Source organism: Alternaria dauci, chromosome 7, assembly GCF_042100115.1.
Source record: "Alternaria dauci strain A2016 chromosome 7, whole genome shotgun sequence".
Classification (NCBI taxonomy): Eukaryota; Fungi; Ascomycota; class Dothideomycetes; order Pleosporales; family Pleosporaceae; genus Alternaria; species Alternaria dauci.
The window spans coordinates 1,504,759-1,532,668 of NC_091278.1; the positions used below are offsets into that span (position 1 = coordinate 1,504,759).

The 27,910-nt window shown below is 54.8% G+C and overlaps 12 protein-coding genes across 12 annotated transcripts; 8 read left to right on the forward strand and 4 right to left on the reverse strand.

The window, feature by feature from the left end:
• Positions 1-168: 168 nt before the first annotated feature.
• Positions 169-2,632, forward strand: ACET3X_007625 (uncharacterized protein). The gene is made up of 2 exons (XM_069453792.1): positions 169-2,046; positions 2,111-2,632. The coding sequence occupies exon 1, from the start codon at positions 380-382 to the stop codon at positions 1,916-1,918; it is 1,539 nt and encodes a 512-aa protein (XP_069304788.1). The 5' UTR covers positions 169-379; the 3' UTR covers positions 1,919-2,046; positions 2,111-2,632.
• Positions 2,633-2,913: 281 nt separating this feature from the next.
• ACET3X_007626 (uncharacterized protein) lies at positions 2,914-4,137 on the forward strand (the record flags this gene model as incomplete). The annotated part of the gene is made up of 1 exon (XM_069453793.1): positions 2,914-4,137. The coding sequence occupies one exon, from the start codon at positions 2,914-2,916 to the stop codon at positions 4,135-4,137; it is 1,224 nt and encodes a 407-aa protein (XP_069304789.1).
• Positions 4,138-4,355: 218 nt separating this feature from the next.
• On the reverse strand, positions 4,356-7,584 carry ACET3X_007627 (uncharacterized protein). The gene is made up of 6 exons (XM_069453794.1): positions 7,446-7,584; positions 7,302-7,394; positions 7,164-7,249; positions 5,962-7,107; positions 5,794-5,914; positions 4,356-5,744 (listed from the first exon to the last, which is right to left on the reverse strand). The coding sequence occupies exons 1-6, from the start codon at positions 7,479-7,481 to the stop codon at positions 4,578-4,580; spliced, it is 2,649 nt and encodes an 882-aa protein (XP_069304790.1). The 5' UTR covers positions 7,482-7,584; the 3' UTR covers positions 4,356-4,577.
• A 381-nt stretch (positions 7,585-7,965) lies between these two features.
• ACET3X_007628 (uncharacterized protein) lies at positions 7,966-9,543 on the forward strand (the record flags this gene model as incomplete). The annotated part of the gene is made up of 6 exons (XM_069453795.1): positions 7,966-8,030; positions 8,208-8,310; positions 8,360-8,434; positions 8,485-9,255; positions 9,304-9,459; positions 9,508-9,543. 6 exons carry the CDS (start codon positions 7,966-7,968, stop codon positions 9,541-9,543), a joined length of 1,206 nt encoding a protein of 401 aa, XP_069304791.1.
• A 469-nt stretch (positions 9,544-10,012) lies between these two features.
• Positions 10,013-11,332, forward strand: ACET3X_007629 (uncharacterized protein; the record flags this gene model as incomplete). Its single annotated transcript, XM_069453796.1, has 5 exons — positions 10,013-10,117; positions 10,174-10,234; positions 10,293-10,762; positions 10,812-11,084; positions 11,135-11,332. The coding sequence occupies 5 exons, from the start codon at positions 10,013-10,015 to the stop codon at positions 11,330-11,332; spliced, it is 1,107 nt and encodes a 368-aa protein (XP_069304792.1).
• A 180-nt stretch (positions 11,333-11,512) lies between these two features.
• On the forward strand, positions 11,513-13,979 carry ACET3X_007630 (uncharacterized protein; the record flags this gene model as incomplete). The annotated part of the gene is made up of 5 exons (XM_069453798.1): positions 11,513-11,536; positions 11,989-11,993; positions 12,050-12,685; positions 12,735-13,087; positions 13,138-13,979. The coding sequence occupies 5 exons, from the start codon at positions 11,513-11,515 to the stop codon at positions 13,977-13,979; spliced, it is 1,860 nt and encodes a 619-aa protein (XP_069304793.1).
• A 684-nt stretch (positions 13,980-14,663) lies between these two features.
• On the forward strand, positions 14,664-16,352 carry ACET3X_007631 (uncharacterized protein; the record flags this gene model as incomplete). The annotated part of the gene is made up of 3 exons (XM_069453799.1): positions 14,664-15,024; positions 15,075-15,676; positions 15,726-16,352. 3 exons carry the CDS (start codon positions 14,664-14,666, stop codon positions 16,350-16,352), a joined length of 1,590 nt encoding a protein of 529 aa, XP_069304794.1.
• A 173-nt stretch (positions 16,353-16,525) lies between these two features.
• On the reverse strand, positions 16,526-18,181 carry ACET3X_007632 (uncharacterized protein; the record flags this gene model as incomplete). The annotated part of the gene is made up of 3 exons (XM_069453800.1): positions 16,526-16,657; positions 16,712-18,073; positions 18,122-18,181. The coding sequence occupies 3 exons, from the start codon at positions 18,179-18,181 to the stop codon at positions 16,526-16,528; spliced, it is 1,554 nt and encodes a 517-aa protein (XP_069304795.1).
• Positions 18,182-19,342: 1,161 nt separating this feature from the next.
• On the forward strand, positions 19,343-21,295 carry ACET3X_007633 (uncharacterized protein; the record flags this gene model as incomplete). Its single annotated transcript, XM_069453801.1, has 4 exons — positions 19,343-19,994; positions 20,050-20,363; positions 20,422-20,555; positions 20,608-21,295. 4 exons carry the CDS (start codon positions 19,343-19,345, stop codon positions 21,293-21,295), a joined length of 1,788 nt encoding a protein of 595 aa, XP_069304796.1.
• A 173-nt stretch (positions 21,296-21,468) lies between these two features.
• Positions 21,469-21,916, reverse strand: ACET3X_007634 (uncharacterized protein; the record flags this gene model as incomplete). Its single annotated transcript, XM_069453802.1, has 2 exons — positions 21,469-21,833; positions 21,892-21,916. The coding sequence occupies 2 exons, from the start codon at positions 21,914-21,916 to the stop codon at positions 21,469-21,471; spliced, it is 390 nt and encodes a 129-aa protein (XP_069304797.1).
• A 363-nt stretch (positions 21,917-22,279) lies between these two features.
• ACET3X_007635 (uncharacterized protein) lies at positions 22,280-24,421 on the forward strand (the record flags this gene model as incomplete). The annotated part of the gene is made up of 3 exons (XM_069453803.1): positions 22,280-23,843; positions 23,900-24,056; positions 24,190-24,421. The coding sequence occupies 3 exons, from the start codon at positions 22,280-22,282 to the stop codon at positions 24,419-24,421; spliced, it is 1,953 nt and encodes a 650-aa protein (XP_069304798.1).
• Positions 24,422-24,749: 328 nt separating this feature from the next.
• Positions 24,750-27,784, reverse strand: ACET3X_007636 (uncharacterized protein; the record flags this gene model as incomplete). Its single annotated transcript, XM_069453804.1, has 8 exons — positions 24,750-25,396; positions 25,454-25,805; positions 26,325-26,363; positions 26,421-27,209; positions 27,283-27,382; positions 27,432-27,528; positions 27,581-27,612; positions 27,666-27,784. 8 exons carry the CDS (start codon positions 27,782-27,784, stop codon positions 24,750-24,752), a joined length of 2,175 nt encoding a protein of 724 aa, XP_069304799.1.
• Between the last annotated feature and the right edge of the window lie 126 nt (positions 27,785-27,910).

Consider the following 27,910-nt stretch of genomic DNA (forward strand, 5'->3'; position numbering starts at 1 on the left):
TTCTGCCTCGAGAGAATCGCGCGCAAAGGCGTTCAGTGAAGGTTCACCGCAGGCGCGAGACTTGCGGGGAGTTTTTTCGGGACCAAAAAAGTTCGGCCGTGGTTTAGCCGGCACGCGCCAAGACGCTTGTCGAGGCGGCAGCGACGATTTCGCGTCACTCCGCAGCGACTGGTTTCCATCACCGAATCAACCACACCCCACTCGCCGCATCCGCTCGATAGTCGCCGCCTCCATCCTCCGCGCATCGAATGTAGTCAATTGCCTGGACTCTGCACAGCGATCCCGCGACGACGCCGCGCCCCTGCAATCAAACCCAACCTGCGGACCTCCGCATTGCCTAATAACACGACCGACACTCCTTTATCTACCACACTCCACCATGACCATGGCAGAGAAGCGCCCGTACCCCGACGGCCAGGGCCCGAACGGGGATGCAAAGCGCGCAAAGGGCTCCGATGCTGTTGAAGCCGCAAAGGCGAAAGCCAAGGCAAAGGCCGCTGAAATTGCTGCCCGTTTCGCAAAGCCGCCTGCTGCTGCTGCTCCTCCGTCGGCGTCGGCTGGCGCAAGCGAATCTGTTCAGGACAAACTGGCCGCCATGAAGGCACGAATGGAGGCGCTCAAGGCAGGCTCAGGAATCGCCAAAGCCCCGACGCCCGACTCGACTGGGCCTCGCTTTGCGACAACACTGGGCAACCGCCGTTCTGAGACGCCCAAAATCGATTCCAAGGCCAAACCTGCCCCCTCGAAGCAGAAGCAACAGCAAGAGGGGGAGCTAGAGAACCCCTACTTCGACCCCAAGGCTGCCGCTCTTGCCAAAAAGAGAGGCCCCCGTGTTCTAGCCTTCAATGAGCATGGAAAATACCTCGATCAGGCTTCCAAGCTGCGCGCGCAACGCCGCCTGGAGGAGATCAAGAAGACGCTGGCCATCCAAGCCCGCCGTGCTGGCCTGGACGAGAATAGCGAGCGTGGATTCCTGATTCAGGCTCCTCCGGATATAGAATGGTGGGACGAGGGCATTCTGGCCGAGCCCACCTACGAGTGCATGGATGACCCAAACAAGGTCAAGGTTGAGACTGACGACTCCATCATCACTCTCTACGTCCAGCACCCCCCTCTCATCAAAGCGCCTCAGGATCAGCGTTTGGTCCAGGTGAAGCCCATGTATCTCACCACAAAGGAGACCCAGAAGCTAAGAAGGATGCGCCGTGCAGCCGACCTCAAGGAGCACCAAGCGAAAATCCGTCTTGGGCTGGAGCCGCCTCCGCCACCCAAGGTCAAGCGTGGAAACATGATGCGTGTCATGGGCGAGCAAGCCATTGCAGACCCTACTGCTGTGGAAATGCTTGTCGAATCCCAGATCCAGCAGCGTCACGACGACCACATCACCGCAAACGAAGACCGGAAGTTGACCAAAGAAGAGAGACAGGCCAAGCTTGCTGCTAATCAGGAAAAGGACGCGCAAAAGGGTCTTTACATGTGCGTTTTCAAGATCAACACACTCGCCTATGGCAAACATCGCTTCCAAATCGACAACAACGCAAAGGAACACGCACTCACCGGTATCACCCTGTTCAATCCCGATCTCAACCTGGTCGTCGTCGAAGGCGGCGCATATGCAATCAACAAGTACAAGAAGCTTATGCTCCAACGTATCAAGTGGCACGAAAACGGGCCACCTACTGAGAATCAAGCCGAGAAGCAAGCACACGATCCAAAGTGGCTGCGGCCAGTCACGGATACCGGAGACGTAAAGGACCATTCATCCAATAAATGTATTCTCATCTTCGAGGGTGAGATCAAGGAGCGTTCTTTCCGAAAGTGGGGCTCAAGAGTCTGCGAAACCGCTGGTGAGGCTCGCGAGACACTTGGGAGGGCTAAACTTGACAGCCTGTGGGCGCTGGCCAAGAGTATGGAGTGAGCTCGTCGGCTTCCCGACTCTGGACATTCCAAGATCATGCGACATGTTTGGCGACTTTATTCGACATTACACCGGATATGTACCATTTCAGAACGGTCGTTGGGGAAGGACTTTTTTTCATGCCAAATGTAAGTTTACTCATAACTCCATAGTTTGGAATATACGTATTAATGCACACCTTTGTTGGTCCAGCCTCGCAATTGTGATGTTGCATACAGTTCGCATCTACTCCGTCTAGGCTATTCGTGCTGTGACAGAGCCCGTTCAACCTGCCACCCTGAGTTACCTTGTAGTGATCTACGGTAAGTGCTGCAGTATTCGTCTTCTGTGATGACTACCTAGCACAAGTCAAAACAGGCGTCAGCGTAGGTGTATTTTTCGTGCTTGGTCTTTTCTGAATTCCATCTCCAATGCTTCTTCTATTCTCTTCCTCGTGCGTAAGCGGCAACGTGCATGTTCGTCAAGTTTCCAAACTGGGTTTTCTCTTGGCTGGATTGCCTCAGGACCCACTTTCAGCAGCCTCGTTGGCCTGGGTGAGATGCCGGTCGTAGTCTTCTGGACAATGGGCTGGGTGCACTTGCTAGACTGCTCGCTACGAATGCCTCCACGCTACAGCTACCTCATAGTTTACCATACGGTGGCCACAAGAACTAGGGTGTTTGCCTTGGTAAGATGCGTACACACATCGCAACACAGTCCTAAGCAATATGGTAGTCTACAATAAAAGCTGCATTGTTTTACCTTTTCTGCACGCGTACTTTGGTCCATGTTGCGTGGCGGCCCTCAAGGTACTTTGAGCTTTTCTTTGTAGGCTTAAAACGCTGCGAAGGTATTCAGGCTCATGTTTGGGGCGTTCCACGTGCATATGGGGTGCTCTTGTGGGGAAGCGAGGGCCGCCTATGGTACACTCGCTGACATGAAGGCCCCTACTCACATCTATAAATTCAACACACTACCAGTTTTCTTAAATCACACACATCCTGACCATCGCAGCTATGACGCGAACGAGCGATCTGTGGGAGAGATGCACCTCCATTTCCAAAGCCCTCTGGTGGATCCTCTGCAACTCGCCCAACCTGCACATCATACTACTCCTCTGTTCGCCACTCTTTTCGATGATAGTTGCCGAAAGGTTCCTCGCAGACGACTACGAGGGAACAGACGTGACTTGCTTCCGGCAGAAGCCAGGTGAGATGCAAGCCACGGAGCCGGACTGTCCATTCAACAGGGACTTCTTCGAGGCGCCTACACACAGCGGCTGGCCAGCCATCTACTTACTTCTCAGCTTCACCTTCATGTCCAGTCTGATCGCCCATCGCAATGACCCGCAGCGTCTGATGCAAGTCACGTTCTGGCTCCACTTCCTCATCACCACCACCATCCGCAGTTTCTCTGCGTTCTCCGGTTGGACCATGCAGCCCGCTCGGTCGAGCTCGATCTGGGACTTCAACTCACCGGACAAGATCTGCTGGCTATGGCTGCTAGTCGAGTGCAGGTGCTGGAACTGGACCTATCTCGGGTTTTATGACGATTACTACTTCGACGAAGCCACCCGCACCGTACACGACCGCAACCGCAACCCTATATGGAGATTCACATCCGAGAAGACAGGCAAACCATCCGAAGACGCCATGTACACCCCCTATAGTCTCATGTTCCGACCCTGGCGCGATATTGCCGTTCGGTTATCATACATCCACTTGATTGGCAACACTATTCGTGCCATCTGGCTTCGATACCTTCACTTCGACGCTCCGTACACTGCTTACATGAACAACTCGGAGATTCTGACCTTGCTCTTGTTCCTGAGCCTGGCTGTATACACGCACGCGCGCATGCGTACACACATATACTTTGACGACGCCGCTACGGAATCCCTCTCTAACAACAAGAGCACTGTGCCTTTACCACAGTACTCAGCTACACACGACCTCTTCGCGTTTGCGTCACCACACCACCCTTTCCGCACGGCGTTGAAATCGCGCCAGATCTTCATCACCTCCATATGCGTCATGGCGACAGCGGCGGTGGCGACATGGGAGATGCATCACTGGATCCCATATTTCTGGAAGATTGTCGAATATGTTGTAGTTTCGGTGGCAGGCAAGGTTTTGGCGAGATCGTGGAGAGAGTATGCGAAGATGTGGAGGACTCGCAGGTTTGAGGTGCAGTCACCAGAACAGTCCAGTATCACGGGTGAGCCGTTGTTGTTAGTGTAGTAGCGGAGCCGGCTTGAGTAGGGGTAGGACTCGTTCTTTCAGTTTCGTAGCAGCGTCATGTTGGCGTTTGGCCTGGGCTTTGGGGGATAGTGAATCCATCCCAACAAATAGTCATGAACACTGCTGTCTCCTGTTTTGTCGTTGTTACTCGGTGGTTCACAAAGGATACCAACACATTGTAAGTGGGAAAATGAGGAAAGACAAGACTATACCCGACCCGGGGCAGTACCATATCCATGTATAAGAAGTATTTACAAGAGAAAAGAAACAACAGTGGAAGCCACAAATTACCGTCGATACACATACACTAGGAAAATTACACTTTATAAAGATTGTGGTGATTGACATCTTCGTACTGCGTCTACACTGGATATTAAAGCTCGTCCGTATTCCCACCTCTTCCCCCGTCTATCCATTACTCAAATCAACATTACCCCCATCTAAACACCCAAATACGTTCCGCTGGTAATCTTCTTCACAGTCGCTACAGGGTTCCATCCAACTGCCGGGCTAGCCGGCGCATTCTCTTCTGCATCCGCAAACGGATCAGCCTCGCCATCGTCCTTCTTCGCGTTGAGAGGCGCCATCATGCTAACACCTAGCCCGCTACCCAGCGTCAAAAACTGCTCGTCGCTAATCTCCCAGCGGGCTTCCGTGTTACCGGGTTTGGCCTGGCCGTCGGTGGTGAAGCGTGCGCGTAGGGTTTGGGGTGCGGAGCCTTTGAAGAGGGTTACGTCGCCTAGACGCCAGTAGATGAGTCCCTTGTCGCGCGAGAAGGTACCAGTGGGCTTCGATTGACACGACGTCGCTTTCGACCCAGGCTCGAGTCGAATCACAAGGACGAGGTTGCGAATGGTGATACTTGTCGCACCGCCAAGCTCGAATCTGGGGTTGAGTGAGTAGTGGAGGATGGCAGACGTCTGTGTCGGTTCTGATTTCCAGGCTGGCGAGAGAATAATTGGTGGGAGGGAGCCGATGTTGCTGTCTTCAATGTGTAACTGGTAGTGGAAGGCTACCGATGTCTTCATAATCTTGGACAAGTCTACGGTGTAGTTGCCTGGACTATCTGCGGACTGCTCGATGAATGCAGGGTTAGGGGCAACCTTCTCGAGTACCGAAAAGTTCTCCAAGCGTATACTTTCGGTGCCGAAAGGACCGGCAGAAATGTCGACAGGGTTGTACGCAAGCGCAACCTGCCCGATTACCATTGCCTTGGTAACGTTGCCCTGCTCGAACCACGCGCTGACAGTCTCCGCTAACGACGCATTGAGCCCCGGTTCATGCAGGTCCGGGTGTCTGATCGTGGTACTAGCGGAGCTACTTAGCGATCGGCCCGAGCGGATGGATTGGGTATCCGATGTTGCATGGTCTTCCGATAGCAACGCGCGATGTGGAGGCTTGAAAGCTGGAGACGTAGGCTGAGGGATAGCAGGCGTAGGGAACGTTGCTGAACCAGGGCCAGAAGCGAGGCCAGATTCACTTGTTGGGAGCGGAGGCACCTCGCCTATGCTTTGAAGTTCTGGCGTTGCGGGGCTCGGTACGAATATCGTGTTACGAACATCTCGGCGACCACGTAGCGTGCTTGACCGTTTTGGCTGTGCGGCTTGCTAGGCAGGTGTTAGCGTACGTCTTCTGAGCATTTCCCGTACTACTTACTGCGCGCAGAGTGTTGACCAGATTGGCAGTAGCCGCATCAGCGTCGCCGTCTTCTTCCTGGATAGGGGCATTTTTAATGTCAAGCTTGAATTGTGGCGGTGGATTGCCTTCGTTTTGAGCCCTGATGCTGGTTAGCTACGTAAACTCTCAGGGAGTGAACAATCTTACAGTCCTGCTTCCCTTTCGGCTTCTGAGATGGCATCCAGAGCGGATGGGGGCACAGAGAAACCTTCAGCATCCTTTTCCGGTTCTGGCTGCGTTTCTATGACTGGAGGTGGCGGTAGGGGCTCTTTGAGCTCTGGTATAGGATCTTGGGCTGGCGTTGTTCCGTTCACGCTGCCTGGCGCGTCTGCGTCGGCAGGCGACTCAGGTATGGTGCCGTTTGGGGCAGCCTCGGTGCTGCCTGGACGGGTGAGGCTTGGGGAATCCGATCTCTGAGAAGTACTGGGTCTCTGCGAGAGGCGTCGCAAGGGCGACGTTGGCCGTTCTGCAGTGGCGCTCAACGAGGAGCCCGGGTTGTCACTATTCTTTGCTTTGCCCTTGCCGAATCCTCCAAACACGGAACCAAGGTTGGACGAAGAGCTCCGGTCTGGTGAGGTCGCTCTGCCGTATGGATGCGCACTCTGTCTCCGTCGGCCCAAAACCGTCCCAAATCGCTTGAGAGGATTGGAGCTGTGTTTCTCGACAGAGCCGCTCTTCTGGCTCCTGTTGTCGTCCGCTGCAGTGGGCGATGTTGGTAGAGGAGGCGGTGCGAGGCTCCTTGAAGGCGTGCCTGGAATGCTTGCCTTTCGCGCAGGTTGTGGCGCATCTCCGTTCCGCATCCTCAGTGCCCACGTTTGTATCTCGTCGGCGGTTTCTATGTTCAGCATGGCGTTCAACGTCTCTTCAGCCGTGGTCCTGCTGCGCTCCACCTGGTCGACTTCGTGGGTTTGGAATTGCGTGAGCACATCGCGCAGGTGGTTCAGACGGGTCTCGTCAATGGCCTGCAGCTGCTCGAAGACGTAGGGTGCCTGCGAGTCCCACTGCAACTCGGCCTTTTCAATGTCCTGCACGGCATCGGCAACGGCGGACGCTTTGGCCTTCGCTCCCTTATCGCGAAGTTTGCCTTGCTTCTTCTGGGCCGTGTCGATGTCTTTTGCGATTGCGGCGAGGTTTCCCTGGATGTTGCCCATGGCCAGCACATCTCGGTTGGTGGCGGTGAAGTCGCGCAGCGGGCGTTCGACGTCGGCCTCGATCTTGGTGGCCAGATGCGCGTGGGAGTGGGCGACGGACTCGGTTGCGCTCACAATCTTCTGCCATGGGGTTGCGAAGATGCTGCCGCCGTGTTAGCTCAGCTCGTGCGCTGCCAGACGAATGGGGCGGGAAGGTACCCCAGATCCGACGAGTCGTCGGGCGGGTGTCTGTTTGCGAGCTTGCGCAGGCCCTGGACATATTGTTCTTCGACGCGACGACGTTCCTGCGCATTGGTGAGCAGCCATGACGATGCGCGGCACCTGGGGCCGACGCACCTGCAGCCAGTCGGCAATTTGGTTGTTGAGCTGGCCGACATGTCGCATGCGACTGTCGAGCACCGTCACGGCCTGGGCGGGCGAAAGCGATGTCTAGACATGGTGTGAGCCGAAGCTGGGGGAGGGCATGCACACAACTCTCACCAGCAATGCCGGGTATTCTTTGCGTTGGAGCTCCATGGCGGGGGGAGGGAGGAGGGGGAGGAAGAGGGACAGGCGCACAGCCACAGAGTCGCAATTCGGGATATTTACATGGAGAGGAAGCTCGGCGAGCTTGTCGGGTGTCGTGGAGCTGTCACAACTGCGCTGTCAGTCATGGCCTGGGGCCCGTCGCTTTGGGCCTAGTCCAGGACACGCGGTTGTGTCCGGCATCTGACGTAACCTTGGTAACGACTAACCCTCGAGACGCCTCGTTGCACCCAGTCGCTGCGCTGCGCTGCTTCCAACATGGCCTCGACACGCGCCCGAGCCTGTTGCGCCATTGCATGACTATGCGACTTGCTGAGCACGGCCAGCCCGTCTTTGGGCACCGACCGCGTTGGCTTGGGTAGTCTCGCGTCTCTGATTCGGGGCGACTCTTCTCCATCTTTTCCTGCCTTGACAACACCGCTGCGTGACTGCTATCCTGACTGACTGCCTGTCCTCCACCCCCCCATTGCGCCCCATGGCTTCCTCGGACTGGCGAGCGAGCCTGGGCTTCACTGCTCGTCTGATGGCTGTCACAAAGATGCAAGTAACATGTCCATACCGCTGCGCTAGGGAGCCCCGTACATGTTGGCACGGAACAGGGCCCGACCTTGTGCATGGCATACTTGCTTGATCGCAATTCACCCCTGACATGCAAAAGACACATCGGCCCAATCAGTACGCATTGAACGTCATGCTCCAGAACTAACAACATTGCAGGACATCGGCCTACCAGTCAGCGGACCCGTTACTATCTGCAGACGAGGCTCGTAAAAAAGCTACTGTAGCTGAGACGACTATCTACGCAGACGCCAGATCTCTGGTACAGGCCGCCTCCTGGAGTGTATGAATTTGTTTTGACCGTGGTGTAGGACGACTACGACAGACTTTGCAATGAACAGATAACAAATCTTCCCAGACCGTCACTCGATTTCCCAACACCAGAGGTCAGGAGTTGCATTGCGACTATATACAAGTTTGCTGACTTGGACTCCAGGATGAAGACTATGTCCCAACACCGGGCGGGAAACCCATTGGGAAGTATCAAAGTGCGCTCTACCATCGTGAGGGTCTCTTCTCTGTCATTTACAAGGCACCGGCGCTGAGTGGTGAAAGCTACTTTCCAGCTGAGTCGCCTTCAAAGACCAAGGTCGTAGCCCTAAAAATTACTACTCCGTCAGTAATGGAGCCTCCGCACGACTCCCAGCGAGAGGCTAAGATACTTGCCATGGCAGCCTCGGAGCGCGTCATCCCACTGATAGAGACCTTTCGTGAGAACGGAAGCCACTTCGTTCTCGTCTTCCCATTCCTGCGCTATGACTTCAGCGACCTGCTGCGGGACAAGAAGCTTTCCAAGAGCCAGATCAAGTCGTGCTTGAAGGACCTCTTCGTCGGTCTGGCAGACATCCATAGCAAAGGCATCATACATCGCGACATCAAGCCTTCCAACATACTTGTCAAGTCTCTCGACGGGCCAGCATACCTTTCGGATTTTGGCATCGCGTGGGCGCCTGAAACGCCAGGCTCAGAATCGGCGGATGCGAAGATTACCGATGTCGGAACTACCTGCTACCGGCCGCCAGAACTACTCTTTGGGAACCAAAAGTACGGCTGTACCTTGGACCTGTGGGCTGCGGGTTGCACTGTTGCTGAGGCCCTTGATCCCAGACACGAGACGCTGTTCGATTCCGGAGAATTAGGAAGCGACTTGGCCTTGATACAGAGCGTGTTCAAGAAGCTCGGAACCCCGAACTTGGATGTCTGGCCGGTAGGTCGATGCATTCTGTCTTGTCCTGGATTCTACTAACTAAAGTAGGAGGCTGCAAGTTTCCGTGACTGGGGCAAGGTGCAGTTCTATGAATATCCAACACAAGACTGGTCGGTGTTGCTGCCAGGCCTTTCAGAGGTAGAGCGAGATGTTGTCGCCAGCCTAGTCAAATATGAGAGTGGCTCTAGAATGAGTGCATCCAAGGTGAGATGATGCGCTGACCGCGGTGACGTAGCTGACTGTGTATGAAAGGTGCTCGAGCATGCCTACTTTTCGTCCGGAGAATAGGTTTCTGAGGTTACGTTGGGGGTCAGGACGTGACTTGAGGCCGGGGCAATTCCACACGCGCGGAATATCCTGACACGCGCATAACATAACTTGTAAATATTAGTGAAATAGTGACACAACCATCTCGCCAGCGATGCACTGGCCGCGTAGTTGTAATTGGGAGTAATCAGCCGTGGGCGAGTGGAGGTACAGGTCAGCGCAAAGGGCGCTAGCGACGCAGGGTTGATCCTCGGCCATTCACAAGCAACAGCATCATCATGGCAAAGTAGACATAGAGCAATATCAGCACTGTTCCCCTGTATACCCAATACCGCCCAACGACTTGGAGACATATTCCCCTGCAGCCGCTTGTATGTTGTCGCCGTCAAGATAGCAGCTTTCCGGCCCTGGCCTCAAGTCACAGCCCCTCATACCACCGCCGCTGTCCCACATCGATCCCCGCCCCGGAAAACTTCCCAACCCACTCAACATGGCGTTCCTGTTCCGAAACAAGCAGAAGAACAATCTGGAGCTTACCCGCTCCATCAAAGAGCTGACGCTGCGGCTCGGGCAAGAAGACAAGCCCAACCCCAAGGTGCGACCAGACGACGGCTACGGGGCGCCTTGGGCGACATGGCTGATATGTGATAGCTAGAGGAGGGACTTGCATTGGACCTGCAGCAGATGAAGATTAGACTTCAGGGCACACCCGGTAGGTCTACTGTCCTTTGACCGTGTACCTGCAAGGCAAGCTGCTGACGACGTCAAAGACACAGAGGTCAACCCAGAGGCTGTCTTCCAGCTTCTTACAAACATCCTCAACGAAGACCTCCTCTATGCGCTAGCAATCAACATCCACAAGCTCCCGTTCGAGTCGCGAAAAGATGCCCAGGTCATCTTCTCCACTGCTTTCCGCTACAAGCCCATTGGCCAAGCTACACCGCAGGTATTGGAACACGTCGTCGCATACCGACCGGATATCATAATAGCGCTATGTCGGGGCTACGATAGGCGAGAAAGCGCCATGCCATGTGGCGGCATTCTTCGTGAGGCGCTCAAGTACGATGCCATTGCTGCGCTGCTGCTCTACGACGAGCCAATGGAGGACGGAAAGACGCTTGACCTGGGCAACGTGAACCCTGATCTGCCGTCTTCTGGCAACGGCGTCTTCTGGAAGTTTTTCGAGTGGATAGACAAGGGCGCGTTTGAAGTCAGTGCCGACGCATTCAACACATTCAGGGTAGGTTGGCCGGCTGCAACAGGTTGACGGACGCGCTGACACACGACAGGAAATCCTGACAAAGCACAAGCCCTTGGTCGCTACGTTCCTACAAACCAACTTCGACACTTTCTTCAGCAAGTACAACTCGATGCTAGTGCAGTCCGAGAGCTATGTGACGAAGCGCCAGTCGATCAAGCTGCTGGGCGAGATTTTGCTCGACCGAGCAAACTACAACGTTATGACGCAATATGTGGACTCTGGGGAGCATCTCAAGATCATCATGAAGCTGCTGCGAGACGACAGGAAGATGATCAACTACGAGGGCTTCCACGTCTTCAAGGTCAGTGATGACGGGTGTGATTGTATGTGTATGTGTATTGACAGGTGCAGGTGTTTGTTGCCAACCCGAATAAGTCGGTCGCAGTACAACGGATCCTGATTAGCAACCGGGACAAGCTGTTGCGGTTCCTGCCGTCATTCTTGGACGACCGCACAGAAGACGAGCAGTTTATCGATGAGAAGAGCTTCTTGATCCGACAGATCGAGCAGCTTCCACCAGCGCCGGTCGTGCCACCGACAGCGCAATAGCCAGCGCAGGAAGCGAGTATGGTGTCTATCTGTTAGGTTTTGCATATGATGGCGTTTTGAGGTTTGATATCCTTGGAGTTGTTTGGAAGACAGGCGCAGCATCACCGGCGCATTTTTACATGGATGGATGTTGTGGATGCAGGGCGTGCAGTACTGTACGCTGGGCGCGGAAAGCGGATCATGGCCAGCCTGCTTTTTGCAAAAGTGTGTTGGCGCACGGCAATCCCTTGGAGCCCCCAAAATAGGCGTTCAAGGGATAAGCAAGGAGTGTGAGCAGTGCGATAGCAGGGAATGCTGAGCATTACATAGTAGTAGGGCAGCCAGCAGGTGCTCGCGTGCTGTAGTCGGCATGTCGGTTCCGCGAAGACATCTAGACTCCATCTTCCATCACGCGGTGGATCTCCCGTGGCCAGCTTCCCCGCTTAATGACCAAGTATGACACGCGGTGGTGATTGGCTGCTATGCTGGCCGTCTGTCTGAGCCCGCGGCCCAGGCGGTGTCGCAGGTAGCAGGGCCGTAACAATTAAAACGTCGTACCTGCGGCAGACGGCTCCCTCTGTCGCGTTTGGAGAGCTGTACCTGCGTCGTTTCTGTCGCGTTGAAGCATCCCCTTGACGCATCCTCCCGCCGAGCCCCTGATGCTAGCCCGTCGCTAGTTTAGGTAGGAAACCGGCTCTTCCTCCTTCTCGGCTTGGCGGCCAGACTAAAGCGAATTAGGTGCACGCCGTCGAGCAGCATGACTTCAGAGGGGGCCCGGATAACTCGCTGGCTGCAGTTGCAGGACACCGCTACACACCAAGGCCCGCTGCTTAGTCCGGGGAATGAGTTTCCTCTGAGAACACTGCCGTCTCTGCCATCCGCCAGCTCCCTCTCCGACCTGGGCTCGGACGACGGCGCCCCAGTGTTCCAACCACGCACCGACATTGCCAAACTCATCCATCCACCCACCCCTACCATGACGGATGAGCAGACGGCGGCTCGAAGACGTTCCTCCTCGCTCGCCGGCGCCACCCTGCCCCCCAAAACAGACCGCAAGAAGCACCGTCGGCACCGTTCCGATCATATTGCCGAAGAAGGAGAAGAAGAGTCCTCGTCGGGTGCAGACCGCTCCGACTCAGACACGGACAGCGACGACGCTGACCTCGACGACATGAGCGCAGACGGGCTCGAAGACGACGAGGAGACGGGCCTCACCAAGAGAGACAGGCGGAGACGCCGGAGAAGAAAGAGGCGGAACACGATGCTCGACCAGCGCATCGTCCCCGACGACACATACACAAAGGAGGAGAAGAAGCTCGCCGACCAGAACTTGCTCAAGTCCATGCTCGTCAATGGAGCCCTGATAGGCCTATGGTAAGTACACGACTCTGCCGTGTTGTCTCGACCAAATTAACGCGTCTAGGTACCTCTTCTCCATTTCCATATCAGTCTACAACAAATGGATGTTCAAAGAAGCCAAGGGCGACGGCGAGACCAAGAACATTTTCCCATTTCCGCTCTTCACAACATGCCTGCACATGATTGTCCAGTTCACGCTTGCGTCGCTCGTTCTCTTCCTAATACCCTCCTTCCGACCACGACACGATTCCCTTAACCCTCACGCTGCGGGCGCCCGCGTAGAGCCCTTGGATCCAAACAAGCCGCTCATGACCAAATGGTTCTACTTCAGCAGACTTGGTCCGTGTGGTGCGGCCACTGGCATGGACATTGGCCTGGGCAACACGAGCTTGAAGTTCATCTCGTTGACATTTTTCAGTAAGAGACAAAACCTTGGTCTCTGGCAATATGGCTAACAAGAACAACAGCCATGTGCAAATCATCTGCACTGGGCTTCGTGCTCATCTTCGCATTCCTCTTTCGCCTCGAACAGCCGTCCTGGCGACTTGTATTCATCATCCTCATCATGACTGCTGGCGTCGTCATGATGGTAGCCGGCGAGGCTGCCTTTCACACGCTCGGCTTCATCCTCGTCATGGTCTCTGCCTGCTCATCCGGCTTCCGCTGGTCCCTGACCCAGATTTTGCTCCTGCGCAACCCCGCGACGGCGAACCCGTTTTCCTCCATCTTTTTCCTCGCACCCGTCATGTTCATCAGCATACTTATTCTCGCGATACCCGTGGAAGGCTTCCCTGCGCTCATGGAGGGCCTTTCACACCTGTTCGAAACCAAGGGCACCGGCCTCGGCATTGGCATTCTTTTGTTCCCGGGAGTCCTGGCCTTCCTCATGACGTCGTCCGAGTTCGCTCTGCTGAAGCGCACGTCGGTTGTCACACTTAGCATTTGCGGCATTTTCAAGGAAGTTGTTACCATTGGAACCGCAAATCTCGTTTTCAAGGACCCCCTGACGCCCATCAACCTGACTGGGCTTGTTGTCACGATCGGCAGCATCGCGGCATACAACTACATGAAGATCAAGAAGATGAGAGAGGAAGCCCGCATGAATGCGCATCTCCAGAACCAGGAGGTGTATGCGCCTGTCAATACTGTAGACCCACTGGAGCGCGACAGAAGAGGCAGTGTCGTTGTGCGGCCAGGGCAAGGCATTGTGCGCAACAGCCTCCAACTTGCGCCCGGACTGAGTGGGGCATCAGTAACTGAAACTCCAGCGAGAGCAAGCCCGATAAAAACAGCTCGGGACATTGAGTAGCATGCGGGTGGGTAGCAACTGTTTTGATTGTAGCGTGTGCGTTGGCTATTTTGACGCATTTTTGTAGCATCATGGGCGTTTGGGACATGTGTGGGTAGTGGATGGCGAGCGCTCAACTGCCGCTGTGGGATTACTATACCCTTTCCTTGAGACTGCATCTGAACCACATTCGCTATGTATCATCAATAAATATTTCACATGTTTGGAAAGCAGCTGATCTGGATGGCCATGGACGTGAACAAGTTTGTACGGTACTACGTGTTGTAGTGCATGTTGGTAGCTCGGTGACAAGACCAATCAACCACGCGGGAGACACTTCGGTGATCGCCACGAGGCGCGGAATTGCAATCTAGGCATGATCCTTGGCCGCAGTTACCTCATCAGGGTCATGCACGTCGTGAACACCTGCCACTCGCACTCGCGCTTACCTCTCTCTCCCTCACTCCTTGTCCTGCCGTCCGCTCACGGCACTCTATTTCGGGCCAAACTTTCCGACTTGCAAGCGTGCGGCGCTTCCAGGGCTCGTTCCGCACATCGCAGGTTTCAGAAGCCCCGAGAGCTCGGCAGTAAGCCTGATCGTGGCTTAAGTAGTACTGCCCGCGTGCACCGCTCTATCGGAGAAACGCGCAGTTACCCCTTCGCCTTTCCTCTTCGACAGCGACCTCACGTCGCTCTACTGCCGCCATGCGGCCCCTCACTACCCTCCTGGCGCTGCCTTTGGCGCTGTTGCCTTCGCTCGCCTTCGCGCAGGATCTCGAGGTCCAAGTCACGAAACAGGTCGAATGTACGCGCAAGACCCAGAAGGGCGACACCGTGTCGATGATGTACAAAGGCACGCTGCAGAGCGACGGCAGCAAGTTCGACTCGAGCTACGACCGAGGAGCACCCTTCAGCTTTACGATTGGCAAGGGCCAGGTTATCAAAGGCTGGGATCAGGGACTGCTGGACATGTGTGTAGGAGAAGGAAGGAAGTTGATTATCCCGCCCAATCTGGCGTATGGCAACCGGGCTATGGGCACCAAGATTCCTGCGGGATCTACACTGAGTATGTCTGGCCAACTACAGTCATCTGGCACTGGCTAACCGTGTATGCAGTCTTCGAGACAGAACTCATGGGCATTAAAGGTGTCAAGGCCGAACTGCCGAAGCCTGTCGAACCTACGCCGCCAGCCCCTGAGAAACCAACCGCTGCCGTTACAGATGACAATGTCAATTCCAACGACGAAGAAGCGGCGCCCGAAAACGTACCGATTCCTACACCTACAGCGTCATCCAAACCCGCGCCTGTGGAGGACAAGCCTGAGAAGCCCGCAGCACCTGCTGCTGAGCCCAGCAAAGTCGCCGAAGCGCAAGGAAACCCCATGGATGGCGAAAGTGGCAAGGGCGAGTGCAACCTCCTGGGCGACTTTGCCTTACTTGTGCAGGGTGCTCTCGGGCTTCTCGCAGTGTCATCTCTCGCAGTCAAGAGGCTGAGAGAGTCTCCACGACGACCTATGAAGATTTGGTTTTTCGATGTTTCGAAGCAGGTCTTTGGTTCGGTTCTGTTGCATCTTGCAAATGTCCTCATGTCCATGTTGTCTTCTGGCAAGTTCGACGTAGCAACGACCACAAGCGCTACCACCAGGTACGCTGGAACAAACGAGGAGGGTGACCAGCCGAACCCATGCTCATTCTATCTCCTCAACCTGGCCATCGACGTAAGCACATTGCTACAGACCCCTGTATTCCGTTACTAACAAGCCCCAGACTACAATCGGTATACCCATCCTCGTACTGCTCCTCAAACTCCTCCACGCCGGATTCGCGAAGACGCCCCTTGCCAACCCCCCAGAGTCGATCCGCAGTGGCAACTACGGCCAGCCGCCACGCGCAACCTGGTGGCTCAAGCAGTCCATCATCTACTTTCTCGGCCTCATCGGCATGAAACTCTGTGTCCTCGCCATCTTCGCTTTCCTGCCTTGGATCGCATGGGTGGGAGACTGGGCACTTCGCTGGACTGAAGGAAACACGGCGCTACAGATCACTTTCGTCATGTTTATCTTCCCCTTGATTATGAACGCGTTGCAGTACTGGATCATTGATAACTTCATCAAGGACCCTGAGCATGGTAGCGGCAGTGGCTCTGAGGGCAGGTATGGTGTTGTTGGGGACGAGGACAGTGAGGACGAGGAAGATGAGGAGTGGTTAGAGAGGCAGAGGAGGCGGCGTGAGGCGGGTATTGATGGCGACGAGAGTGATGTTGAGGCTGCCGAGGGTGATCCGTTGAAGAGTCCTACTCTGGTGTCTGCGAGGAGTCGTGGTCTGAAGACTGGCGGCGACTACGATCCTGCGGTTGACGGGGCAAGTGGCAGCCTCAAGACTAGGACGGAGTAGATTGGTGGTGTGTTGTGATTATAGTATTCGCATCTTCATTGGGTCATGTTTGTTGTCAACTTTTCACAGCGGCTCCGGGATTATAGATGTAGACATGTACTATATGTGCAAGGGAACACATTGGTATTTTTGGGCGAGCATGAGGACTACGTGTGGTAAAGCAGCTGGAGTCTCTACAACATGGGCTTGATCTCTGCCGCTTCCTTGAAGTCTGCACCAGTCTTTGACCGCACTTCGTCTACGGTAACACCGTCCGCAAGCTCAACCAGTGTCAAGCCCTCGGTAAAGTCGACATCGAACACACACTACCCAACGTCAGCCTCAAGTTCCAGCATTCGCATCGAAAAGGGGTTACTCACCAAGTCTGTGATGATCCGGCTTACACATGCCTTGCCCGTAAGCGGAAACTCGCACTGCTTGAGAATCTTCGGCCTTCCCTTCTTGTCCGTGTGTTCCATGGTGACGACAACCTTGGTAGCCTGCGGATTCGACACTAGATCCATGGCACCACCAAAGCCCTTGACCTTACCCGGCAACATCCAGTTCGCCAGGTCGCCTCTCGCAGAAACTTGCATAGCGCCGAGGATGGTCAGGTCAATCTTGCCCGCACGAATCATGCCGAAGCTCTCTTCTGAGCCAAAGCACGATGCGCCGGGGAGAAGCGTGACGGTCTCTTTACCCGCGTTGATGAGATCGGGATCTTCGAGTCCCTTTTGTGGGTAAGGTCCGAGACCCAGGATGCCGTTTTCGGACTGGAGTTGGACTTCGACGGAGGGGTCGACAAAGGAGGGGGCGAGCATAGGCATGCCGATTCCTAGGTTCGCATACATGCCGTTCTTGAACTCCTTGGCTGCACGACGCACGATGCGTTCGCGCTTCGAGGCTGCGTCGCCAGCGCCCAGGGCAGAAACGGCTTCCTGGGGGTCCTTTGCGTTGACGACTTTTTCAATCTTCTTCTCGGCCGTGGATTGGATGACGCGGTCGACGTAGATGCCGGGGACATGGACGGCGTTTGGTGCAATGTCGCCGACTTCGACAATGTGCTCGGCTTCTACGATTGTTACTTTGGCGTTGCGGGCCATGGCGCCGTTGAAGTTTTGGGCTGAGAAGCGGAACTCGACGTTGCCGAGGCGGTCGGCTTTGTAGGCTTTGATGAAGGCGTAGTCGCCTTTGATACTCTCTTCCATTACATAGCTCTTGCCGGCAAAGACCTTGACGTCGCGGGGTGTGGAGTACTGTGCTACGCTGCCATCGCTGTTATGCTTGAGTGCTAGTTCGCCGGTCTGCACGACGGTGCCAAAAGCAGCGGGTGTGTAGAATGCTGGGATGCCGGCGCCGCCTGCTCTACACCTTTCTGCTAGTGTGCCTTGGGGTGTGAGTTCCAGCTCCAACTCGCCAGTCAGATACATCTGTTCGAGGACCTTGTTCTCGCCCACGTAGCTTGCAATCATCTTCTTGACTTGCTTGCTTTCTAGCAACAAGCCCAGACCTCCTCCAACCACGCCAGCATTGTTCGACACGGCAGTTAGGCCTGTGATTCTTGGTGTGTTTTTTACTTGGTGAATGAGTGTATCTGGGACACCGGAGAGACCGAAGCCTCCGCACAAAAGCGTACTGTCGGACGACATGTCCTCAATGGCCGCTGCGGCACTTGGATAGACCTTGTTGATCTCATTGCGGCGGAGAGACGACGAGAAGGAGCGCGAGAGGTTGAGGTATGTCTGACAGGGTTAATTATAGCTTGGCATGGGTCAACGATATGTGAGTACTTTTGTTGTGCTTCGCGAAAAGGTGCGCGCTGTGCGAAGGGTGAGGGATATCGACGGCATCCTGGCGGAGCTTGGTGCAGGTAAACAAATACCCAGAATATAATATTCGGCCAGCAGTCTACAAGTTAGAGAGATGTGTATGAGTGGCCGTGGAGATGGATGCCGCGCCCTCGAAATCTATAGACCCAAGCATCGTCGCAGCCTCGGGACGCTTGATGGGTTGCGTCGGCCAGGCGGGAGGGCGGAACGGCGCCGACGCGGAATGTGGAGGAAAGTCGAGGGCGTGGAAAGCAGAGAGGCAAGGTACTAGATGCTGATTGGGTGAGCATGGGCTGACTCAGGCACGCCACGGAACTGTTTTCCACCTCGGATGGGGGTCTGATATACATGAGCAACGTTGCGCGCTCGCTATTCTTCTCTACTTGTCCAATTCGGCCACGAACAATATTCTCATTGTCCATCGCAGTTGGACTACCACGTCATTACTATGCCTTCTCCTTGACACATTGCCTGCGGAAGACACCAGCAATCATCCAAAAGAGGCGGACGACCCTTGTGTGCAATACTTGTGCTAGTTCGTAAAGATACATCTAGCACTCGCATAGTTCTAGTGTGGTACTGTTGTAACAAACTGATGATACTCATGATCCGAGTCTCCATCCCTTGGCAAACCTTTAATTAGTAGAGATGTGCAAAGGGTCGCGGTCGTGGTATGCGGATGCGAGTGCCAGGACCGATGTGTTTCATCTTGGTGCTGCCTGCAAGGCATTGGACGACGCAAGTGCTGGCTCGATCGTGCGCGCCGCTCGTCTCTGCCGCACCATCCATGAACCTCATCACAGCCAACCAGATGCCAAAGCCGTCGCCCTGTATGCTTCGATCATGGCATTTGTTCCACACAGCTGGTAGCACAAACCTGTGTTCGGCACCTCCGAATCCCAGCTGGCCCAAGGCCCCCAGCTACATGTGCCCACAAGTAAGCCGCCATACTATGACTAGAACCAACGCAGGAATAACCATTGCCAAGACGTGCACGTCGTTTAATTACACCTATCACCATCGACCAGCCACTACCTGGGTAGTGTTATGCTGAATTGTCAGCTTAAGCCCTCTGTAGCAATAAAGCTGCAGAATGCTCGCTTCTACTAGGCGTTTAGATCCGCCGCAACCACCACTTGGACCATACCTTCCCATTGCACCCAAGCAATCCTGTCCGCGACCATGACCAAAACAGGAGAAAACAAAGCAACCCGTCAATGCTGGGAGTGTCTCAAACGGCGACTAGTGTGCGACAATACGCTACCGCACTGCATCAAGTGTCAGAAAGCCGGTCGGCAATGCTCTGGTTATGATGACGCGAAACCGCTCCAATGGATCCAGCCGGGCAAGGTGACTTCTAGGCGAAGGAGGAAGAAGGATGGCAGCTCGCCAAAGATCTACACCGTCGAGTCCACAGCCAGTAGTGAGAGGAGAATATGCCAGGGAGCTAGCGCACCTGAACAGAAGCTGCGTGGGCCGTTGCATGAAGAAGACTATATTGGCGAGCCCGTAGATTACAAGGCAGCCCTATCCGCGTGGGCGAAAGATCGAGTCTCCCACCCTGGAGATCGGGTCACGGACCTCCATGCATTGTCTTTCAAGATGACCGAGAGTGCCAAAGAAGCGGCCAGGATATTCCAGATCTGCGGAAGGGCCAAGATTGAGGAGATTGTGGCAAGCGACGCATACGACGAAGCTGCAAAGCTGTTGCGCTCGAATCGCAATCCACTTCAGCGGTTGAAACGTCTACTGCAGGTTTTACGACTGCAGAATGTACCGATATACGGGGACCTTGTGGATGAGACCTCGGAAGTGGTGCAAGCTGTTCAATACTGTGAGTGACTCGTGACCTGACACTGTGCATCTAGAACTGATCGCGACGCTACTAGACAACCTGCGCATCCATACATCATACAAGGCAGCTGGAGAGCTAGCACCCAATCCCGTACTCGTGCCCTTTCCTCAACAGGCTTTACATCTGCTCACCCCAGCAATCCACCATACGCTGGTCTGCCTGGCACTTAATCATTATATCCATACTTTACCATTGGGAACAGACCGCTCAGTGCTAGCCCCCAACCGATGGAAGGTATATCATCATCGCGGAGCAGCTTTGCGGGCATTGGGCGAGTACATTGGCCAAGACAAGACGAGGTGTTCGGACATGACAATCACTACCATTCTCATGTTCATGTGTCTGGAGGTATGTTGAGCCTGTTCAAATTGTGCGCTTCGAATCAAGTATTGACGGGCACCTGTAGCTCCAGAACCCTACCTTTGCAGACTGGCGTTCGCATGTGCATGGCATGAAGCAAATAGTCGACTTGAGAGGAGGGCCAAAGAAGCTCAGGCAGGAAGCACCGCACTTGATACCGTCGTTGGTACTTTACGTACTGTATGTTGCTGTGAGATCTTAATTGCAATCAGGGTCTAACATGAATGAACAGTATCGTGTCCATGGCCAACACCTGCAGTCCGTCGTGGGACCAAGTCGAGATGAGCAGCACTGCAGATGACGTGACGGATGATATCATGGGCATCTACAGCCTCATCTTTCCGTACACGCTCTGTCCACCCGAGCTGTTCACAGAAATACTGTGTGTAAACCGACTGCGTGCCAAAGCATCAGCGGCTGTTTTGGAGTGTGATTTCGATGCAGACCACACACTGCAGGCCTATGATCTTCTTGCTCGCATCGAGACCTTCTCCGTCGAGGACTGGGCACAAGCCGGCACCTTGTACACTGAGTGGGTGACTGTTGGCACAGTGTACAAGGCGGCCGTCGCGCTATACGCCACTTTATCCCTGGGCTCACTCACTGTCCTCCCAGCAGATGCTTCGCTGCTTGACATCCAAACAGCCTATAGCAATGTCCTCCTCGGCAGCCTGCGCACAGCGCTCGAGACTCGACGTATCGCTAGATTCATGGCATGGCCGCTGGTGGTGGTGGGTGTGGAAGCCATATACCGTGGCGAGGCGACGAGGAGCTGGATTGAAGCGCGTTTGGAGGATCTGAGCAGGATGCTGGGCACGAGTGGTCCGCTCAAGGCACGTTCGGTATTGAGGCGGTACTGGAAGGGCGGGGTTGCAGGGTGGGACGAGTGTTTCGATCGGCCGTATGTGTTTGTCATGTAGAAAGCGGGCTGGGTCAAGGCAGTGGCAAGTCGGTGGTGTCATGAAGGGCAAAATGTTTGTGATGTATCGCTAGTGTGCGTAATGTACAGGCTTGCTATACAGCGGGGAGGCGTAATCCCCGTGGCTCATACCCAAACGCCGATGCATGCTGTTGTCGTGAGCGAGGGCCCGCACTACCGCTCCAGGCCCTTGTTTTCTGGATCCTCGTCGCCCTTTGTCTCCTTGACGTCCTTGTAGGGGCGGCCGGCGTAGAGCATGTAGCCCTTCTCCTCAATGGTGCCCGCCTTCTCGTCGGCCTCGGCGCGTCCCTGGCCAAAGGCGCCCGTCTCGAGTTGGCCCTGGACGGCAATGGGTCGGTTGCCGCGGAATCGCTTGCGCATGTCAATCATGCCTTTTTTGCACTCGGCGTATCCCTTCTGCAGCTGCTGGCACTGGGTGGGGAGTGTGTATTTGAGGGGCGGGCGCAGACACTCGCCTGGCGTGTGCCGGTCGACCATTATGCAGTCGCTGTTCTGGAGGCAGAATGCCAGCGCAGCGCCTAGGCCGCTATGGTTAGCCGAGGTAGTCGACGAGCTGGGGGGGGAGGCAGGCCATACGGATGTCTTTACATGATTGCGGCATGTTGGCTGCGTCGTCGTGGGTGGCTACCAGCGCATTCAACAATGCATGTGTGGAGTGACTTGGCGGAGCAAAAGCCCGTCGGCGGAAACGGCGCGCTAACGTTAACCTCAGCTAACCAAAGCTCCGGGGCCAAAATGCGTTGTCACATGTCAGGGTGGATGGCTGGACAGACGCTTTCTCGTCTGGAACGTCATTTGCAATGCCCTTCTTCACCGTAGTCGACGAGGGGCCCGCGCTCCGACTTGCAAGAGGCCCGCGCGCCAGAGGGGCTATCTATGCGTTGTCCTGGCCGTCTTTTGTCGACGCTTTAAGTGCTCGTGTGCCCGTCTCGTCTGCCGCGGACACGCCCCGAGGGCACTCACCATGGCGCTCCATATACCCTTTCTCTCGCGCCTGCACATCCGCGAGTACGTCGCCCTGTCCGTGTCCGTGTGTCTCATCATCCTCGAGTCCATCATCGCCGTCATCACCCTCGCCCTGCCCACGCCCATTATCAACTTCTGCTACCGCCTGACCCGACGCCTCTTCAACCACCTCTCCTCGCCCTCGTCCAAGCGCTCGCGCCAGAAGAAAAAGGCCGTGTGGAGCTCCATCGCCAACGCCTCCGACTTCACCGAGCTGTGCGACCTCTATGGGTACTACTGCGAGGAGCACATTGTACAGACGGGCGATGGCTATCTCCTGGGTCTGCACCGCCTGGGCTGGCGACGCGGCGAGGAGAGTGTGCGCGTCAACAGCCGAGACAGCGCAAAAGGCGTCAAGAAGAAGGTCGTCTACCTCCACCACGGCCTCATGATGAACAGCGAGGTCTGGGTCTGCCTGACCGACAAGGAGCGATGCTTGCCCTTTGAGCTGGTAGAGCGCGGCTACGACGTCTGGCTCGGCAACAACCGCGGCAACAAGTACTCCAAGAAGAGCGTCCACACTCCCCCTACCTCGAGCAGCTTCTGGAACTTCAGCATGGACCAATTCGCCTTCCACGACATTCCCGACTCCATTGCCTACATTCTCGAGACTACCCACCAGCCCTCGCTATCCTACATTGGCTTTTCCCAGGGAACCGCCCAGGCATTCGCAACACTGTCTATCCACCCCACGCTCAACGAAAAGGTGGATGTCTTCATTGCGCTCGCCCCAGCCATGTCGCCCAAGGGCGTTGCCTCGGGCATTGTCGACGCTTTCGTAAAGGCCTCTCCAGACATACTCTACCTGGCATTTGGGCGCAAGACCATACTCCCCTCGGCGACCATGTGGCAGTCTATCCTCTATCCGCCCATCTTCGTTCGCTTCATCGACACATCCCTGCGCTTCCTCTTCAACTGGTCCGCTGTCAACATTCTGCCCGAGCAAAAGCTTGCAGCGTACCCACATTTATACTCATACACCTCCACCAAGAGCGTCGTACACTGGTTCCAGATCATTCGAAACGGCACGTTTCAAATGTACGACGATGAAGCACCAAACCCCATTACCTCGAACCGGTCCAAGTACTACAAGGTCGCCAAGTTCCCAACCAAGAACATCAAAACGCCCATTGTCCTTGTGTACGGTGGTTCCGACAGTCTAGTCGACATCAACGTTATGCTAAAGGAGCTGCCGTCTCATACCATAGCAAAGGAGATCCCCCACTACGAGCATCTCGACTTTTTATGGGCCGAGTCGGTCAACACTCTTGTTTTCCCCCATGTCTTTGAAGCACTGGACAAATTTGCATCTGCCGAAGCGGCAGCTGTGGAGGGCCAAAAACAACGACGCTTGCGATCACCGGGCCGGTACCAAGGTCTTTTGCCAGAATCCAGTAAGCTCCCTGGCTTAGACGGCGAAGACTACGACGAAGACGATGCGGGTGACGAGAGTGCCACTGCTCCAGCGGCGCTACGGACAAGGAAAGTGTCGCAGCAATCGCGGACGCCGAGTTCCATCGATGGTACGACGTTGGCAGACAGGCCGCTGTCGTTGGCCAGTGCCGTCTCCCCGCCCAAGACGACTCGACCTGCTACGCACCGGAGGACGGTCACAGAGGAGAAGCCCTCGCTCGCCCGCAGCAGAATCATGTCACCACCTCCGTTCAACAGAATGTCAACCGTGTCTACCCCAGACCCCTCAAACAGGATATCAACTATATCCTTCAACTCCCCAGGTGCGTCAGTTGGCGATTCACAAATCACGGAAAAGACGTCCACCTCTCGGCCCGAGGGATGGTGGTCCTCGGACGAAGTCGCTGGTACGGATCCGTCTCAAACTACCACACCCGCTAACCAAACCCCCGCCAGGAGGTCAAGCTTCGACAGCCAGCAGAGCACGAAGAGTATGGCGGGCAAATTCGGAGCCAATGGTATCACTCTTGGCGCGAGCAAAGCCGTCAGCGGAGTCACACAAGGAGAAGGATTCAACTTCGGCGAGGGCAGTGGTCACAAGAGTCAAGTCGATCGGGAAAGACTACTGGAAGCGGATAGGAAACAGCGGAGGAACGTCCTGAAGAAGAGACAGCCATCTAGTGGTTGATTTAACGAGTCATGACCGATTGTGTATTACCCTGTTGTTTTTGCAAAATTGTATGACACGAATCTTCATGGCCATTTCATACAACGGCGTTGGAATTTGGGAGTTTCTCGAATGGAGTGAGCATTCTGTCCTTTTTGTGCCCGGCGGACAAGTATCGAAGAAACCTTTTGAATACTCCAAGGCGCCATCTCAACGCCACCTTTACAAGTATGATTGGCCATTTTTTATGAGACTTTGTGAATTGAGCTATCTCTTTTTCGGACGTTTAGAGTCCCTAATACAACTGTTGACAAGAGAAATGGGTCCGGCTAAGCAGTTGGCCCAACTGCTAATTGGGCGGCTCTGGGAAAGCGCCTCCTTCATCTTGCTGCTCCATGGTATCGCCCTGCCCCATCTGATGATGCATCCGCTGCTGCTGAGATAGATTCATTCCAAAAGCATCCCAGTCCAGATTGCTAGAAGGCGCCGAGTGCCACCACAAGTGTTGCATTTCGACAATCGGCGCCCCTTGGTCGAAGCTCGTGTAGAATGGGTTACCAAACGCAGAAGGTGTTGGCTGTTGTGTGGGTATAGAGTATTGGAGCTGCGGATCCACGAGATGATCATAGGAAAGTGAAGGGGGGTAGTTTGGCGGTATCCCTTCCGGGTAACCGGCACCGCTTGGCATGCCCCATGAAGTCGACTGTGGCTGCAACGTAGAGGATGCACCGGAACGTGCCGCCTGTGTAGGATCAGGGGTCCAGTTACTGTCATCGGCAATCAGCTCCTTCACCTGCTCCCGAAGAGCTGGAGCGCAGGTATTGAGGATCTTATAAACGATATTGTGGGCCCGAGCTGCAACAGGGTCCTTGACTTTCATAGCGCGAAGCCAGCGTATCATCTTCTTGATACACGAGAGGATATCGGCTTTCTCGCCCTTCAGATGCTTCCCCTCGTACGTCATCTCGAGCAGCAATACGGCTAGAGCTTGCATTACTAAAGTTAAGTCAATCAGCATCAATGAAGCTCTGTTCTCGACCACGGTAGACTTACTGAGATGAACCACATCCCACCATGGTCCTTGAGAGTAGATAAAGCCTGGATCTGGCTCCTCGGGAAACAACATCGACATCTGTCGAGCTGCTTCGACACAAGTCTCGGCAGTGTCGGTGTTGAAGTTCATAGACTTGGAACTCTCTGTTGATATCCTACGTTCGATGCGGCAGAGACAAGGTCTGGTGATGAGAACCTTCGTACTCCAATAGTAGATTCTGAGCAGGAACCGCTCACGGTTGAGGTCAGGTCGTTGACTCCAAGTACTAGGACGGGCATCCTCGGGTGGCAGAGCCGTCTGTACCCAGCCCTCTAATTCCTTGAGCAACTCTGCGATTTTCGTTTGAACGTACTGTAGACATACTAGTCAGAATATGGCCATAGAGTCGCAGGAGGAATTAGTTGTTAACAGTGAACCATTCGATTGGAAGAAGAGTACACGTACCTGCCAAGATCTTGCTGCAGTTCGAGGTGAATACAGGTTGAGAAGGACCTTCTGTTGGATGATAGTCAGGGTAATATACGTATACAGATAGTGGCTCCTGTCTGTATCCCGGTCGCTAGACTCGGGACTTTTACTACTTGCAGCCATCTGGGGCGAGCCATAGTCGGTGCGAACGCGAGACGTTTGTCGGGTCGGTGATTCGGGGTAATGCTGTGGCAGCGATACAGTGCAATCTTCGGTTCCGATGACTGGGGGTCGGCCAGTGATGGAGGAGACGAGACACTCTATGGAGTGCAAACACCACCACGTTTTTACCAACGACTCCCTCCTAGAACCACTCAGTGAAGTGTCCTCGTTGCGTAGGTGTAGACCGAGCGCCAAGGCAAGCCTGATAGAAAGTCCTATCATAATCCATGCTCTGCTCACACGCCCAATCACAAGAAAGTAAAACGCCAACGTTCCTGTCTGAGAGTACGTGTCAGTTGTTTTCCTCCTAGCAGATGAGGACCAAGAAAAACTCACGGCTTGAATTCTGTCGAGGCTGGGAGCTGCAAGGAAAGTCAGAGTGTCTCTCAAGCCCAAGAGCTGAACTGCTCTTGTCATGTATATCAGATGGTCTCTCTCATCACCTCTCCACTCAGCGCCAATAAGGTGAGAATATTTTGCGCCAATTGCAAAGAGCAAATTCATGGTTGCCCGCCATGAGTCGGGAACGAAAAACGGGTTTCCATGTCTAGAAGCTTGGATGTAGCGGCGGAATTGGTCCTCGAAACTGGCAGGCATGAGTGGGAACGTACTGTGCACAGTGTCCATGTAACATGCAAAGAGCTTCTCAGCAATCTCCGGGCTTGGCATATCCCTAGGATCCACCGCGACGTCGATCTCGATGTCGTCGCTGTCCAAGTAGAAAGTCGAGTCCGTGATGTGTTGCATCGATCCTGGTCTGGCGTTCTGCCTCCGTTCATGTAAAGCGTCGGACCGTTCGTCGATCGCTTCAAGACTCGTGCCAGGGGGGCCGTACCGTTGACCATAGGGGTCTGAGTTGCCGCGTTCTGCTTGGCGCTGTACGCTCCGTAGCCATTGGACCTCGGAGTTCTGGCCCACATAGCCGGTTTCTCTTGCGTGTGTATCACGCATCAAATCTTCATCAAGGAAGTCAAGGTCTTCGTTGGACCCCACCGAGGCCGTCACAAAGGCCTCTCCGTGGTCACTATGCTTTTCGTCTTGGCCTGTTGCAGAATGCTCGCGCGGCCTCTTGCGTGTCGTTTTTACAGACCGCAATGAACCCAACGAGACCAAGTCATCCTCTACCTGCAACAGAAGTTATGTCAACAATGACCTTGCAGGATATGATACGAAATCAGATGAACGACGGGTCGCCTACATCGTTTAGGGTCTGACTGATAATCTTCCTATCTCCCTCGTTGACACGCCCTTGAAGGTCTTTCAGGAGATTGACGAGGTTTTTATTCAGCCGCGTGGCCCTGTAAAATGAGCATACACGCAATCAGTTAAAAAGACAGTTCTACATACTCTCCTAAGCGATCTCGCCGTGCTAGATCGTACACGCACACCAAGTTGCCGCGTTCGCAGCTGGCGCAACGCGGTGTATCACCAGAACACCTGACTTCTGGGGTGTTGTCAGCACCGACAATGGAGTACGGATGAACAAGAGTATGTACTTCGTCTGCGGCATGTTTTGCATGCTCTTACGCTATAAGAATGGGTTAGAATATAGTGGCTTGGTCTGGGAGTGGAGACACTTACACTCGTTCCTCTTTGTCGGATCTCTCCGAGTTTTCGTTACCGTGCTGCGGCATCATCTTCTGGATCGCGGCCTTCCTGCCCTGTCCATCGCTGGACTGCCCAAGTGGGATTTGCTGCATAGCACAAGTTGTCAACGACCGAGTGGCTGTCCGATGGTGGTGAAGGTGCTGCTGGGGATGAGACTCGCATCTTTCAGAACAGTGATAGGCGGGTATGCATCCGCCAATCAAAGCCTGCAATGTCAA